This window comes from Chelonus insularis, unplaced genomic scaffold (assembly GCF_013357705.1).
Source record: "Chelonus insularis isolate UGA/USDA-ARS -01 unplaced genomic scaffold, ASM1335770v1 contig_377_pilon, whole genome shotgun sequence".
NCBI classification, from domain to species: domain Eukaryota; kingdom Metazoa; phylum Arthropoda; class Insecta; order Hymenoptera; family Braconidae; genus Chelonus; species Chelonus insularis.
Window position 1 is genome coordinate 202,621 of NW_023276535.1, and position 14,688 is coordinate 217,308.

Here is a 14,688-nt window from a genome sequence, read left to right on the forward strand (position 1 = left end):
ACTGGGTAATTTTTTTCAAGTCCACACGTTTTTTCGTTTTGCTGTCAAGTCAATGAATTGTAGAATGAAGTGCATTTCATTCGGAGAAAATACATGGAATGTGGGTTTTCTAATACGATCAGTGCAACAAGATAAAATCATATGTATGTCGTCATCGTTACATATGAGAAAAGAGTGAAAATTAATCAGAAAAATAATTATTAAGGAAGAATGCATTAGTGAATGAAATAAATGCTCTTGCTTAAGATGGCGCCGTGACATTGTGTGAAATATATATAAATTTTTTATAAAAATTATTATAATATTAATTTTTAATGAACTATTTATGGTGTCAATTTTGGTCATAATTTGAGGTTAGTTTTTATAAAAAAAAAAATCCGTATAGTATTGGAGTGAAGTTGTGTAAATTATCTTTTACTTTATGCTTTTTTTGGACAATATTAACTTCTCTTTTTGGAGATTGATAACTGTTTAAAAATAAATTATTATATCGCTAAAATTGTCAACAAGTAACTCGAGAGTGTATCAAGAAATATTCTACGTTGATTATACTGGAATTTTTAATGGGCGTTTTACAAATGACGGTTGTTTTAAATTCATCTTTATAAAGGAATGACGTTTTTTATAAATGAAAAGATATAAATAAATAAGAATTTTCTACGTTCATTTTTAAAAAATTTTATTTTTTAATAATATATTTATTGTATCAAACAACGGTAAGATAATAAGAAAACAATGGAAAAATTTGCCGTAGACCTTGATAAAGTGCTCGATGAGTTTGAGTTCAATGAAGGTAATTATCTAAAACAAAGAATATTTGTAATTTTTTTTTTTAGCACCAATTAACCAATCTGTTAATATTTCTAGACTGTGCAGAGCAGGTAGCTACAGTTGGAGAATCAGTGAGTCACGTGTCTACAGAAGTAATTCAAAGTCAAATGTGTCCATCGACCAAGATTCTCAATCAACCGGTCATTAGCAGTAATTCAAGTGTTCACAAGGAAAACGATCATATATTAACTGAAGGAAAAATGATGAACATTCAACAAATAAATACTGATGATAAAAATGTGTACCAACCAAAAGAAAGAATAACAGAGACTCTGGACATCCGCAAAGCAGATGTAATTCATGGAAATGGTGAATCAGTAAATGAATTTAATAAACGAGGCTATCAATTAGATGACAAAGTTCAGCAAAAAAGAGCTGTGGACTTTTGTGAATCTGAACCGGTTTCATTAACTATTCATAATGATATCTCTCAGAAATTGGTACAGAAGAGGAAAAATGATAATACTATGTTGAAAAATCAGAATAGTTACGATAAGAAACTTAATCAACCGAATATTAAGCCAAGTGTTAGCAATGTATTTAATAGTTTAAATGAATATATTAATGCCTCTAGTGGAAATATGGAACGCATAGACTGTTCGGTAGATCGAAATGAGTGTAAAAGTAGTAGAAGCGTAATCGATAAACAAATAAATAATACATTGGTCAAGGACAGTAAAGTGAATGAAACAAACGATAAAAAAACTATTGTCGATTCTCAAATTAAAAAATCGATAAACACGTCATTACCGGAGTATCAGAACATATTGTTACCAATAAAAAGTGAATCTAGTAGTGATAAAAAATTAGAAGTCAACACCGAGGATCCTTCTACAGCATCAAATATAAATCAAACTAATAAAAAATCTCCACAGACTCAGCAGAATAAATTATCTGAAGCAAAAAGTGTGGTTGATAGTTCACAACATATTTACGAAAACATTCATATTGGTACAAACATTTCGAATAATCAAGAAAATTATGTACCTGCAGAAAAATTGAAATCAACAGATGTTTCAAGATCTGCGAGTCAAGAAGAGACTAAACATGTTTATGAAAATGTAGACTTCAATCAACAAGCTAATAAAGAAACAGTTTATGAATGTATTTATATTGGTAAGACAAATGAGTTACCAGAAACTACGACAGAACTTGAAATTGCAGCAAAAAGATTGAATGAACAGTTTACTGTAAGTATGAAATCATCAGAGATGGAAACAACTGGTATAAATCCGACAAAACTTGTTTTTCAAAATGTCAATATTAAGCCACCACAGGTGGAACATAAACCGGTAGGTTTTAGTACAATAGATGATTTATCTGAAGAAGAATTGAATGAATATTTAGCTAAATTAGAAGCTGAAGAGAGAGCCAAAGAAGAAGTCGCTGTATATGAGAACGTTTCAATTCCAGGATCTTCAACTTCTTCGTACATTAATACAAATGATGGTGCATTGAGAAGAGTAATGTCCAGTCAACATGATGATGAAGATGCGAATGAAGCTCCAATATTTGAGAGCGTTACTATAGGTGAATTGCCGTGTGTATCTGAAGAAAAGCTTCAAGAAAAAGCTAAAAAATTTCCAGTTATTGATTATAGTAAAAGTGGAACAAGTAGTGAGTCTGGTGATTTTTTAGAAAAGAAGGACGTGGAAAAGTTCCACGAACCTGCAAAAACTATTTCCGAGGTAAAGGAAAAAAAGATTAAACAAACTGGTGAAACTGCGAAGAAGTCGTCAAATGATGCTTTAGAGAATGCTGTACAATTTGCTGCTGTACAGGATGCAAATAAACAAGCAAATCTTCAGTTAACCCAAAGTGGTTCTGATAATTGCAATCAGTCTTCACCAAGAGATGCAAATGCATCATCAAAAAATAATGAATCAGACGATAAGAACAACGCTGATAATTTTGAAACTTCCGGTACAGTTAGCAGTATTGAAAAATCGACTGAATTACCTCAGGGTATAGCAATAAAATCACAAGAAAATCCCAACGATTCTAATCAAGGACAAAATATTAGTGATTCTTTGAACGTAAACAATAATACAAATTCTGTAGAGCAATTGAGTGAAATTCCTACTATGGTAGATGATAAAAAACACACAACTGAAGCTCTTGAAACTCCCACTGATGCTATAGAGTCTTTGAATTCTGAAGAGGATTTCGAAAGACCATCACGACCGCAAACTTTAAATATAGTTTCGCCAGTTAAAATGGACAGCCACTCAACAATAGGTAAGCTGGTAAACAATAATGTTTGAACTCAGCCTCAATCAGAGGAATCATAAAGTATCTGAAGCATGACTCATGTTATTTACCTAATTAACAAGGAGACTGTATGCGGCATGCCATTACCGTCATGGTTGTTGCACCGTTACTCGAGCTACTGTTTCTATATTTCGTTCACTTGTTTAAGGTTTACCAGGTGCGACTCCTAGCACGCAAGACCAACCACCGGTGACTGAAGATCCAGTGGTAAGAGAACGGGATCCTTCGCCAGACGCCTCAGATAGTTCATCGATGGAGTTTGGAATAATCCTGGGAAAACAACCGCCTTTCTGGGTCCCAGATAGTGAGGCACCCAATTGTATGCTTTGTGATGCACGTTTCACTGTTATCAAAAGACGGCATCATTGTCGAGCATGCGGTAAAGTAAGTAATATTTAAATTGACTTGTCTATTATTCTTGAAATTATAAATAACCGTATTTCTCATGACTGTTTTTATTATCCAGGTGCTGTGTAGCAAGTGTTGTAACTTAAAATACAAACTTGAATATCAAAAAAATGTAGAATCAAGAGTATGTTCTACTTGTTACTTGCAGTTAATCAGAAGTAAGAATCACTTCGGCATGTGAAAGTGTCATTTTCTCTTTATTATTAAAACTCCATCGTGTTGAAATTCTTTGGTCCATTAATTCTATTTTTCTTTCCAGCAGAAAGTGAACACGGGAGTGGTGATTGGTCATCGGACTATGCTAATAATGCCAGTGCAAGTATTAATTCACCTCAGGTAAATATTTCACAATAAAAAATCAAAATTCTTTTATTTTTTTTTTATTTCATGATTTAAAACCATGCTTGTTGAACAATTAATAATTTTTTCATATGATTTAGACAGTTTATTTCCACTCTGTAACGACTTGTTGAATACATCCTTTTGATTGCCAGTTGCATGCTTATTATTATTATTTTGTCATAAGTTTTTAGTTGTTTATCAAGTACTTACATGTAATAAATGCATCATAAAAAATAGCTTTGAATGATTGAATAAATTATATGGCACGTGATTTGCATCTTTAATTTTCGACAATGGAGTATTCGACAAATGGTTACAGGGAAGACAGCCTAATCCAAATAATCCAATGGAATACTGTTCAACAATACCTCCTTTGCAACAGCTTGCCGGTGGATTGCCGTCACCACCTACAGTCATGGTACCTGTTGGAGTATTAAAACGTGAAGGAAGTACTAAACAGCGTGCAGAAGGTCAAAAGTCTGTGATGTTCAGTGACGGTGAGTAAACTTTTATATTGTTTCTCAATTATTACATAACTCGAATTTTTTCAATGATTTTCTATATAAGAAATGAGAAATTTTTTGTAAACAATATTCCCAACAATGTAACTTCCATGACCTCTATTTTGCTCTTGGTTATTTTTTATTTCGATTTCATACCAAGTTATTCCCAAGTTTTATTTAGTTGTTAATTATTGACCTACCAATGCTTGTTATGGCCCTGTTCCCGTCCCTTCTATTTTTATTTCACCCGGCCTCTACGTAAAACACAGGAATAAGGCCTGGATGTGACCTGACAGAACTTGATACATCGTGGGATCTGAAGCCGCCTTACCGGAAAATTGGGAATAAGAGAATACCATCACCTGGATCCCAGTCAACTTCAGCTACCAAGAGACAAAATTTACCTCCTCTCGATCTACATACGAATAGTTATATTCCTCAAGATGCCAATATGTTACCTCCTACAGTCACTATTCATAAAGGCCGTAAGTTTATACAGATACTATCTTTTTTAATAAGAAATAAATTAAAATCTAATAACAATTATGTTTTGTTTTTAGAAATTTCGTATCACGAAGTCGTTGATCAAGCTGAACTTTTTCAATCACTCAAAAATGAATGTGAACCACCAGTGATGTTTGCAATCAATCGAAATCTTTACGCCTATGTGAAGATAACAAATTTAAATTGTTGTGTGAATAGGATATGCTGGAATGTAACGTCAAGAGGTTTAGCTTGTGTTGGTCAAGATGAAGTAATTCTTTTGGTAGAAACTCTACCAGAAGAAACTCAAATACCAAAAGACTTACTTATTCACATAAATCAAATTTATACTGAAGCTATTAAAGGCAATACCGTAACAGAACTCGGCGTTTCAATTCATCAAGGAGGAAATTTATTAGGTTCTCGTGAACATGCAGGATTTCTTTTTATAAGACAGACATTTCAATGTCTACAAAAAATTGTTCTTCCACCTGCACCTTTCTTAGTTGGTCTTTTAGTCCATAGATGGGAAACACCATGGGCAAAAATATTCCCATTACGATTGGTGTTACGTTTAGGAGCTGAATACCGATATTATCCCTGCCCTTTGGTGTCAGTGAGATTCAGGGATGCTGTTTACTTTGAAATCGGTCATACTATTATGAAAGTGTTGGCTGACTTCAGGAATTACGCTTATACTCTTCCAAGTGTCAGAGGTTTAATAATTCATATGCAGGATAGGACAACAGATGTTTTATTCCCTCGTAATCGTTATGATCAAGTGATTAAAGGATTAAATAATTCTAACGACCATGTCCTTGCATTTGCTGCAAATTTCAGTATTCATGCAGACTCACATCTTGTTTGCATTCAAACTAACACTGGAGATGAAAGCAGTTATCAAACTCAAGCGATAAATATTCATAACAAACCACGAAAGGTGACTGGAGCTAGTTTTGTTGTAATTAATGGTGCATTAAAATCTTCCGTGGGTTTATCAGCAAAATCAAGTATCGTTGAAGATGGATTAATGGTTCAAATAATGCCAGAGAAGATGGAAGCACTTAAAGCAGCATTAAAAAATATGCAAGATTTTTCAATTGGTTGTGGACGTCAAGGTGCATCTGAACCTGATGAGACTGTTAATATTAAATGGGTCGAGAATGATGTTCAGTTTAACTTAGGTGTTAAAAGTCCTATAGATGGTAAACCGATGGATGGTATTCCATCTATTAGAGTTCACAATGGAACTGATTATATGGGAACTAGTAGATTTATTAGATGGACAGAAGTTTTTATCATTAAATCTGATGATCATCCTAATGGAGTTCATGACCCTGTAGACATTAATAAATTATCAGAGAGTATTGCTAGAGCTACCTGTGCGGCATTGGTGAAGCTTTTAGATCTTTTGGCAACTGCGGGACTTACTAAATTGGCTGTTAGAACGACTATTCATACAGATAATGTAAGAAGTTTTAAAAGTATTTTAACTACTATATTGTTTGAACTAAGTTAACGATTTTTTTATTAATGTTCTAGGTTGGATATGAAGCAGGCAGTGAAAATACCCGATTACCACCAATTTATATGAATAGTTTGGACAATGAATTGATCCCGGTTCTTCATAAAGCTGCCCAAAGTAGTCAAGAAATAAATGTAGTGCTTGAATTAATTTTCCACGTTTTAGATGATTAAATATAGCATTTATTTAAATTCTTCGATTCGAAATGCCTCTGAAAGTTGATTATTTTTTACACTAGGGTGACGTGCAATTAATTCTACATTAGGGCATAAAATTGTGTCTAATATTAACCAAAGTGAAGAAAACGAATACCTTTGAATTAAGGTGAAATATAAGAAAGAGAATTAGTTGTAGTATCACAGTTAATTTTTTGTCAACTGACAAATGAAAAACGAATCTCATTGGCAGAATTAACATTAAGTCTTCGAAGTGTTTTATCTACGATTGACAATCGTAGTCATGTTTTCAAATAAGTTAGACAAGAATTGTATTATTATCAATAAATTTTAGTAAGATTAGGCTCCATGTTGAGAGAATTAACAAAGATGGATTTTCAATTTTACGTCCGATTAAAATGATTATTAGTAAAGAATTATTGATACAAAAAAATACATAGAATATTTTTAATTTTCGTTCTTAATAATAATTTACAATCTATATTTTCGTGGCTTAAGTCTTTAGAGATAAATAGATATATATATATAAATATATATATATTAAAATGTTACCATGAAAACTTATCATTTGTATGCTATTCAAATTTAAAATATTTAAATGTACAGTGTTATTATCATTATGAATATTATTATAATTATTATAATTTAGTTTTAGGTAATATAAAAAGTTATATATACATTTGTTTGCTTTTTACAAACTGGCGATATTTTTCTTGCCCTTTTTCATACCATTTATCATATTTTAACAATTATATAATAATGTATATAAATTATCAAAATAAATTGTAAATATTAACATAATCTATAAAGTAAAATTATTTAAATTTAATTTAAATTACCCGCTTAGAGTTATCACGTGGCAAATAGTCACGTGACTAGATTAAAATGGCGTCCGATATTAGCGTACTCACATGTTCTTATTTGAAACTAAAATATTGAATGAATTCGGCGGTGTGCGCGGTGTAGGCACTTTTGTGGTTCGATCAAGTAGCCAGGTGTCTATACAATTCTTTCGACAAAATCGAAGAATGTTTGCGTAGTGTTAAATTTAATTAAAATTTACTTATTATAATCCGTGATCAGTGTATTAGACCACGTGTTGTGGCTCTGTCATTGTCGGATTAATCAAGAAAATATAAAAAAAACTTTACAACGCCATGGATCGGCGAAAAATGTCGTGAGTATTAAAACGATACACCCTGAAAATGGATAATATTATTTAATACACCATTACAGTGCATTTGTGATCATGAAAAGTATCAAGTGTATTATTATTTACTGTGAGGGTTATAGAATGTAGTATTTCAAAGCCATATGATGCAGCTGAACAAAAACGTTTTTTTAACTTTGACATCATTTTTTATTTCTAAGTGACCTTGACGCCACCCTTACAATAATGTAAAATCAGAATAATAATAAGAATAATCATTATAATACATTTTTTAAGTTAAATGGGATAATGAGTTAATTTTTAGTGGTTACTTATTGATTCTATGCTGTCTGTTTTCATACTTCATACTTGTGATTAATGCTCCATTGGGTAAATATTTCGAGCAACTGTCAGACAACTTAAATAAACAGTATAGCCATGTGGTATAATTTCTATCAAAATTCAAAATATAATCTGTAGTCGTATTTTCATCATTTTTTGATATAAAATTATATGTGTTTGATATTTTGGCAAGTTATTTTTCATATTAATAATTACGACTTTTATCTTTAATTGCTTTAATATCTGATCAATGTCGATTTCTAAGATTAGAAGATGACTCATAAATTAAAAATTGAATTATTCTCTGCTTCAAAATATGGATAAGACATTTCAACATACTTATTCGTCCACGTTTTTTTTTTTCTAGAACCTCGGGGGATTCCCTCTATCAACTTTTAGAACTTCCTAAAACAGCAACACCTGAAGAAATTAAAAAAACGTACAGAAAACTAGCTTTAAAATATCATCCGGATAAAAATCCGAACAACCCAGAGGCAGCTGAGAAGGTAATTTGCTATAAAAACAAGAATTTATATGTGAGCAAGTTATTGATAGGCAGCTTGACACTTTCTATTATAATATTTTCTATAATATCATTTGTCACTCTTCGGAAATAGAAAATTATTGCTTCAAGGGGTTCATGATAACAATGAAACATAACTGTCACATAGCTATTACTTCAATTGTAAAAATATTTCCATATTACGATTATGAAAACTTGACAACCATGTTTTATTGTAATTTTTCTGTATTTAAATTCAGAATCTTAATTAAGGTCAAATAATCAAGTTGTCAATTTCAATAGATAATTTTCATATTTTTTTTTTAATATTATTAAATAAAAATGGATATCAAATAGGTATCATGAATCTTATTAAATCTCGTTAAAAATTTAGGCTAATCCTTGTTACTGGCTTGAAAAATGTTGAATTTTAATATGAATGTGCTAATGAATCGATAATAGCACTCGGTAATTTCACTCTTGCTGATAAAAACTAGATTTATAAGCTTTATAATTACATAAAGGTTTTATTTTACAGTTTAAAGAAATAAATAGAGCTCACGCGATATTAACAGACTTAACCAAGAGAAATATATATGATAATTATGGATCACTCGGACTGTATGTAGCTGAACAGTTTGGGGAAGAAAATGTCAACGCTTACTTCGTTGTAACGTCAGGATGGTGCAAAGTAAGAATTGTCCATAAATGTTTATCAATTTTTCCAATAAAAATTCACATACGATCATTGTATTAAATGACATTTTATTTCAGGCATTTATGGTCATTTGCGGCATTTTAACTGGATGTTATTGCTGCTGCTGTCTATGTTGCTGTTGTAACTGCTGCTGCGGAAAATTCAAACCCGCACCACCTGGAGAAAGTGGCGATTATCATAATCTACAGGTATTGATCAATTGAGTAATTACTACAACGGATTATTTTATAATAGAACTATCTAGGAGGAGTGAACGAACGGGTAAAGAGTGTCATTAGAAAAATTGTTGTGATGAATTATTATGAGTGATGAATTTTCATTATCACAACATTTATTAAATAATCAATTATTCTCATGCGTAATAATGAATTGTGGGCTCACTGATTAGACTCGCGGATGCAATTTTCGGTTTATTGGTAGTGTGCTGTGGCTGCAAAATATTTATTTACAATTTTATGTATAAATGATGGATTGGGTTGCATGCGCTACTTTTACGTGTGATTGTTTTTGCAATTGTTGCTATTCACCATTTTGTGAAATTTAACTAGAGAAAAAAAAAAGGTACGTAGAGGACTCTTTTTAATGCTTCAAATTTTTTTCTTCTTGATGTGACATTTCAATATGGGGAGACTTTAATAGATTTTACATGTCAGAGAGGTAAATATTCTTTAGATGTAATGACTTAATGCGTGGAATTAATGTTCTATCGCTGGGCTTTGTTTTGTATGATTGATTAATCACGGAAATACAAGTTCAATAAATTCGATGCTGTCTGGTAAGTATGTCGAATTTCAAAGCATGATTAGTTGCGCAGATATAACCTTGGAAAGCTTTACTTATTTGCACATAGCTGGCTTTTCACTTTTTTAAATTACAGGGAATCATAAATTCATTACTAGTAATTGCTTAATTGTTTTATTGTTTAGTTATCTTGCGCTCTTATCATCTCACTATTGTTTAGACATTTAGTTTTACTGTCATAAAAACACCATTTCTTTCTATTCTGTAATTGTTTCAAATGTTTTAATTACTTTGCTATCCCAATGAGAAAAAATCAGTGAGTTACACATTATATATTATTATCAATCTGCTCCTCACTGAGCTTAGATGATAAGATTAAATATCGTATAAAAGAAATCAACGACAATACATTTGTTCTTAGAAAGTTGGATCATTTTTTTTCCATGTTAATCACTTACTTATTCCAATATTTACTTATTATATTTAATGGCAATGTATTCTTGGCACTGGAACTTCGTGCTCTCATTAATCATAATTGAATTTTAATATCATTGCTCATTGCTCTGTAAGCATGATTAAGAAAAACAAAAAATGTATTTATTATAAATATTTTCCAAATTTTTCTTGATGGATTCTATTATTCATTTTCGATATTCACTTATAACTAATTAGACTTTTTTTTAATTGACAAAATCATCATTTTTTTTTTTTTTCATTGTAAATTTTTGAAAATTGTTTCAACAAGTAGATGCACGCGTTGTTTTCATTGCCAAGCATGTCTCGCCTTATTTAAAACGCATTTAGATTTTTAGCAGTTCGGTTTATGTTGTTGTTGTATGATAGCAGGGCCAGAATGCCGGTGATATGCCCAGTCAATTCCGAGGTTTCAATAAGGTATGTATTTTAAGCTTGATGTTTTATTTGGTTAATAATTTTTATAATTCAAAATTTTGTTTCAATTATTACAATTATTTAACCAGATGAAACAAATAGAATGGAAAAAAATACAGGCAAAAATATTTATTTTTTAATATATACAATTTTTATTATGTGTTTCATTAATGCACTTACAACAAATCACTAACTATTTTAACTAATTCAATTGTTGGTGAATACCTTTCACGCACTGACTAAACACATTCATAACAACATCATTATTTAGTCCACATTGGTACCAATTTATGTGTACAATTTCAGTTACGAGAGAAAATTTAAATATTTATTGAGATTCTTCTACTGTGTGTTGGTTAAATGGTAACTAATAGCATAGAAATTTTTGAATAAATTAACAAATACTTTTAATACTAAAAAATAAATGGTCTATATGGTTCTTTGAATTATCACAATGAATTTCATTTTATTATTATAAAAGAATTTTTAATTATTGTTATAAAAAAATTAAAACACTTAAATTCTATTGTTCTAGTTGAAACATTTCTCACGGTAGGTTGAATAATTATAACATGTATTCAAATACACCTTTTTAAAATCCAAGCTTCATAATTTTTTGTTAATTTTATATAAATTTCATTCACGTTGATGAAATAATGACAATTTTATCTAATGTATTTAACTATATTGAAGGGTTTTTCATTTGTAATTCAGTTTATATTTAAAAAATCAATAATAATAATTGAATATGAACTGAATATGAATGTTTAATGTTTATTTTATCAACACAATAAAATCTCGAATGAGCATCCCTTGTTTTTTATCAGTAGAAGAATCTCTCAGGAAATATATTGATTGTATTTAGTGACATTTGAGTTTGTTATTAATTGAAAATCAATTACAGGAGGATGAGAGTGATGAAGAGGCGGTAACAAGTCAACCAACGAGTGGAGCAGCTCAAGGAGCTGCGTCAAATACTGTATTTGCAATGCCACCTCCACCAACTACTGCTAATGAAAGCACGAACTTGAACAGTGGAGGAGAACGTGTGATATATACGACTAGTATGTCTGATTATCGATAATCATGTATTTAAGCACCTTCGCAGAATTTGTTTTTATGAAGGAAGATTTTTCATCTTATCATAATTCATTGTGCAAAGCTTTTTTTTTTATTTTATTAATTTTTTTTATTAAGAGCTTTTTCTTTTAAAAGTAAGAAATATTTTACTCTAGAAATTGAGGCTTTGCATGCTTATAATCAATTTTCAATGGAAGGATCTTTTAATTATGTTCTGAGGACATATACCAAAGAAGGTGCAGCAGTGTATAATGACAAGTACTATTTTTCATCTAGGTACACTTAATGAAGATGTATTTCCTCAGGAATATTATTTAAATAATCATGGAAAATTACTTCGTCATGCTTACTTATGAATTTAGAATTCTGAAAATACCATCAAATTATGTTTACATAATTGTCCTTAATCAATTTAATTATTTTTATTATTTGTATTTAAATTAATTCGTATTAGTTTTATTTAAATTACAACTATTATTTTTCTGTCACGATGCATAATAATTAAAAAAGCATCATATTCATTATTTTAAATGAAAGTATTACTATATTGATATATACACATGGATTTTTTTCAAAAATTAATTTATATTTTTCTTTATTTTTCATAGCTATTCATGAAAGAAACCCTCTTACAACCTTCCACTTTTGACTCCTATTCCCCGTTTACTTGATTTGCCCCAGCTCTTATTATTATATTTATATGCCATTCCTGTATACCAATAAATTTTTTATTTCTATTTATTATGTGTTTTTATTTTTGGTTATTATCTAGTTTATTTTATTTAAGCTACAATTTATTAGGTTTTAATTTAACATAAAAAAAACATAAAATATAAAGGATAAAATTAAATAATCATTGAACTTTTTATTTTATATGTAAGTAAGTAATTAATTGTTTTTTTTTTATTTATCTAATTTGAATATTTATTTCTTTGCAGTAAAAATTTTTATTGCTTTTAATATTCTACACCATCATCATCATCATCATTATCATCAAAAAATCCATTAAATACAGGAATAATATTTAAACAATGTAACTAATAACTCCATTTTTTGTGACATTAGCCACAAATCCATTTGCAGCGGGAGCAGCTGCTGAAGCCGCAGCTTCTGGAGGAGCCAAATGGTAGTGAGGATTATTGATTTAAAATAATTTGGACATCATATAGAGGGCAACGGATTGTTGTAGATATCTCTTTGAATTAATTGGTCATCGATATAATAAGAACATATACTTAGTTCTTAAAATATTTCTGTTATATGACCGACAATTTGCTACAGCATACGAATAAGAGAGAATTTATAAGATTGTGGCTACAATGTCTATTATGTAACCACAATAGTAATTGAAGTTTAAACAATTGAAAATTGTACTTAATAGTACAGATATTTGGGTTTTATTATACAATTATTTAACTAATTGATATCATTGTTTTCCTGTAGGAGAGTGAGTATGTATGTGAAGAGTGTTATTGATTAAGAAATATAAACATAATGAGGGATAAGCTGCGCACCAACTCAATAAATTAAGTGCTATATAAGGGTGCCTGGAATGAGATTGACAATGCATTAATGTTGCATTTAATTCAATGAATCTGATAAACAATGCCTAAGGTGCCATCTCAATTATAATTAATATCCAATTAGGCATATAAATAATTTTATTAATACCATCTTGTGTTTTTTATTGATACAATTTCTTGGCATTTAAGTTTTATAGCCTTAGAAAAAAATATTCTGATATTCAGAAGAGCAAAGATATTCTTATCTTTAATATAATATTTTATGAACACTTCCAATGCTTTCGTTGATGTGGAACAATTTCAAAAATATCATTTGCATGATTATTATATTAATAATAAATCAGAATAATGATAAATAAATATGTAATTTTACTTGCAAAAAGAGAAGCTATCTTCCGCTTGATGATTGAAATGCTTTGATTGAATATTCAAAATATTATCAGAGTACAGAGATAATAAAAAAAAAGACCCTAATCTTGTTTATATATTTGTTCACATTTGAAGTTATAACTGTTTCCATATAAGAGTTATGTAGTTTTTGAATATTTATTGAATGTATAGTTTGTCTCAACTACATAAAACAATTTCAAAAATTAGCCATTGTTCGATCTGGCCTAACCACAAATTATAAATAAGGATTTATGTTTTACATTATATTCAAATATACCAAATAATAACAAAATGGTTTTTAATTTTGTTGAGACATCCTCATACTGAATGTTGATCGCTTATTGAGTATATGTATATTAATTCTTTATTGTATATTCGTTTAATACCCACTATAAGACATTTTAGTCGTCGACTTTACGCGACACTTCTTCGTAAATGGTAAACTGTAATCACGCGTGTATAATCGAATTTAATGTACGTTGGGAGTATTTTTTTTCTCATAAATATCAAGTTAAAAATAAATCAATAAATTGATAATAAAGAGGTACAATGATATATTATGTATATGAAATGAAATTTAAAAAAATTTTGCGAATTAATTACAACTAAATTATAAAATAATAATAACGATACTTAATGTACCGGTTTAAATAATTCTAGTGAATCGTGTAATAAAATGCGCAACACTGTAAATATAAATAAAACTTTCGTCAATCCATTCCATTTTTACTTCTATTATTCAAGTGTTATTTGTTTATAATTATTTGACCAACTTCAAATAAATCCTGAGATTAGAGGTTTGGAAGATTTTT

At 29.7% G+C, this 14,688-nt stretch overlaps 2 protein-coding genes across 8 annotated transcripts; both read left to right on the forward strand.

Annotated features, from left to right (window-relative positions):
• The first annotated feature begins 14 nt into the window (after window positions 1–14).
• On the forward strand, window positions 15–7,040 carry Sara (Smad anchor for receptor activation). 5 transcript variants are annotated; one of them, XM_035083932.1, is made up of 9 exons: window positions 15–793; window positions 868–3,069; window positions 3,251–3,486; window positions 3,569–3,668; window positions 3,770–3,846; window positions 4,172–4,349; window positions 4,625–4,840; window positions 4,916–6,306; window positions 6,381–7,040. In XM_035083932.1, exons 1-9 carry the CDS (start codon window positions 736–738, stop codon window positions 6,534–6,536), a joined length of 4,614 nt encoding a protein of 1,537 aa, XP_034939823.1. In that variant the 5' UTR covers window positions 15–735; the 3' UTR covers window positions 6,537–7,040. The 5 variants fall into 5 exon arrangements, with proteins under 5 accessions (XP_034939823.1, XP_034939825.1, XP_034939826.1 ...); XM_035083934.1 differs by having other exon boundaries at window positions 4,652–4,840; XM_035083935.1 differs by having other exon boundaries at window positions 4,235–4,349.
• A 446-nt stretch (window positions 7,041–7,486) lies between these two features.
• Window positions 7,487–14,573, forward strand: LOC118067290 (dnaJ homolog subfamily C member 5-like). Of its 3 annotated transcripts, none has more exons than XM_035083946.1 (7): window positions 7,487–7,716; window positions 8,399–8,537; window positions 9,072–9,224; window positions 9,308–9,439; window positions 10,839–10,886; window positions 11,788–11,947; window positions 13,029–14,573. In XM_035083946.1, the coding sequence occupies exons 1-7, from the start codon at window positions 7,697–7,699 to the stop codon at window positions 13,091–13,093; spliced, it is 717 nt and encodes a 238-aa protein (XP_034939837.1). In that variant the 5' UTR covers window positions 7,487–7,696; the 3' UTR covers window positions 13,094–14,573. The 3 variants fall into 3 exon arrangements, with proteins under 3 accessions (XP_034939837.1, XP_034939836.1, XP_034939839.1); XM_035083945.1 differs by having other exon boundaries at window positions 10,836–10,886; window positions 13,029–14,570; XM_035083948.1 differs by lacking the exon at window positions 10,839–10,886.
• The last annotated feature ends 115 nt before the right edge of the window (window positions 14,574–14,688 follow it).

Coding starts and splice junctions, on each gene's coding strand:
- LOC118067290 (XM_035083945.1), top strand. CDS start 7,697: ATGGATCGGCGAAAAATGTC. Junction 8,538..9,071: donor ACCCAGAGGCAGCTGAGAAG/GTAATTTGCTAT, acceptor TTTATTTTACAG/TTTAAAGAAATAAATAGAGC. Junction 10,887..11,787: donor AATTCCGAGGTTTCAATAAG/GTATGTATTTTA, acceptor AATCAATTACAG/GAGGATGAGAGTGATGAAGA.
- Sara (XM_035083932.1), top strand. CDS start 736: ATGGAAAAATTTGCCGTAGACCTTGATAAAGTGCTCGATGAGTTTGAG. Junction 794..867: donor TGAGTTTGAGTTCAATGAAG/GTAATTATCTAA, acceptor TAATATTTCTAG/ACTGTGCAGAGCAGGTAGCT. Junction 3,070..3,250: donor GGACAGCCACTCAACAATAG/GTAAGCTGGTAA, acceptor CACTTGTTTAAG/GTTTACCAGGTGCGACTCCT.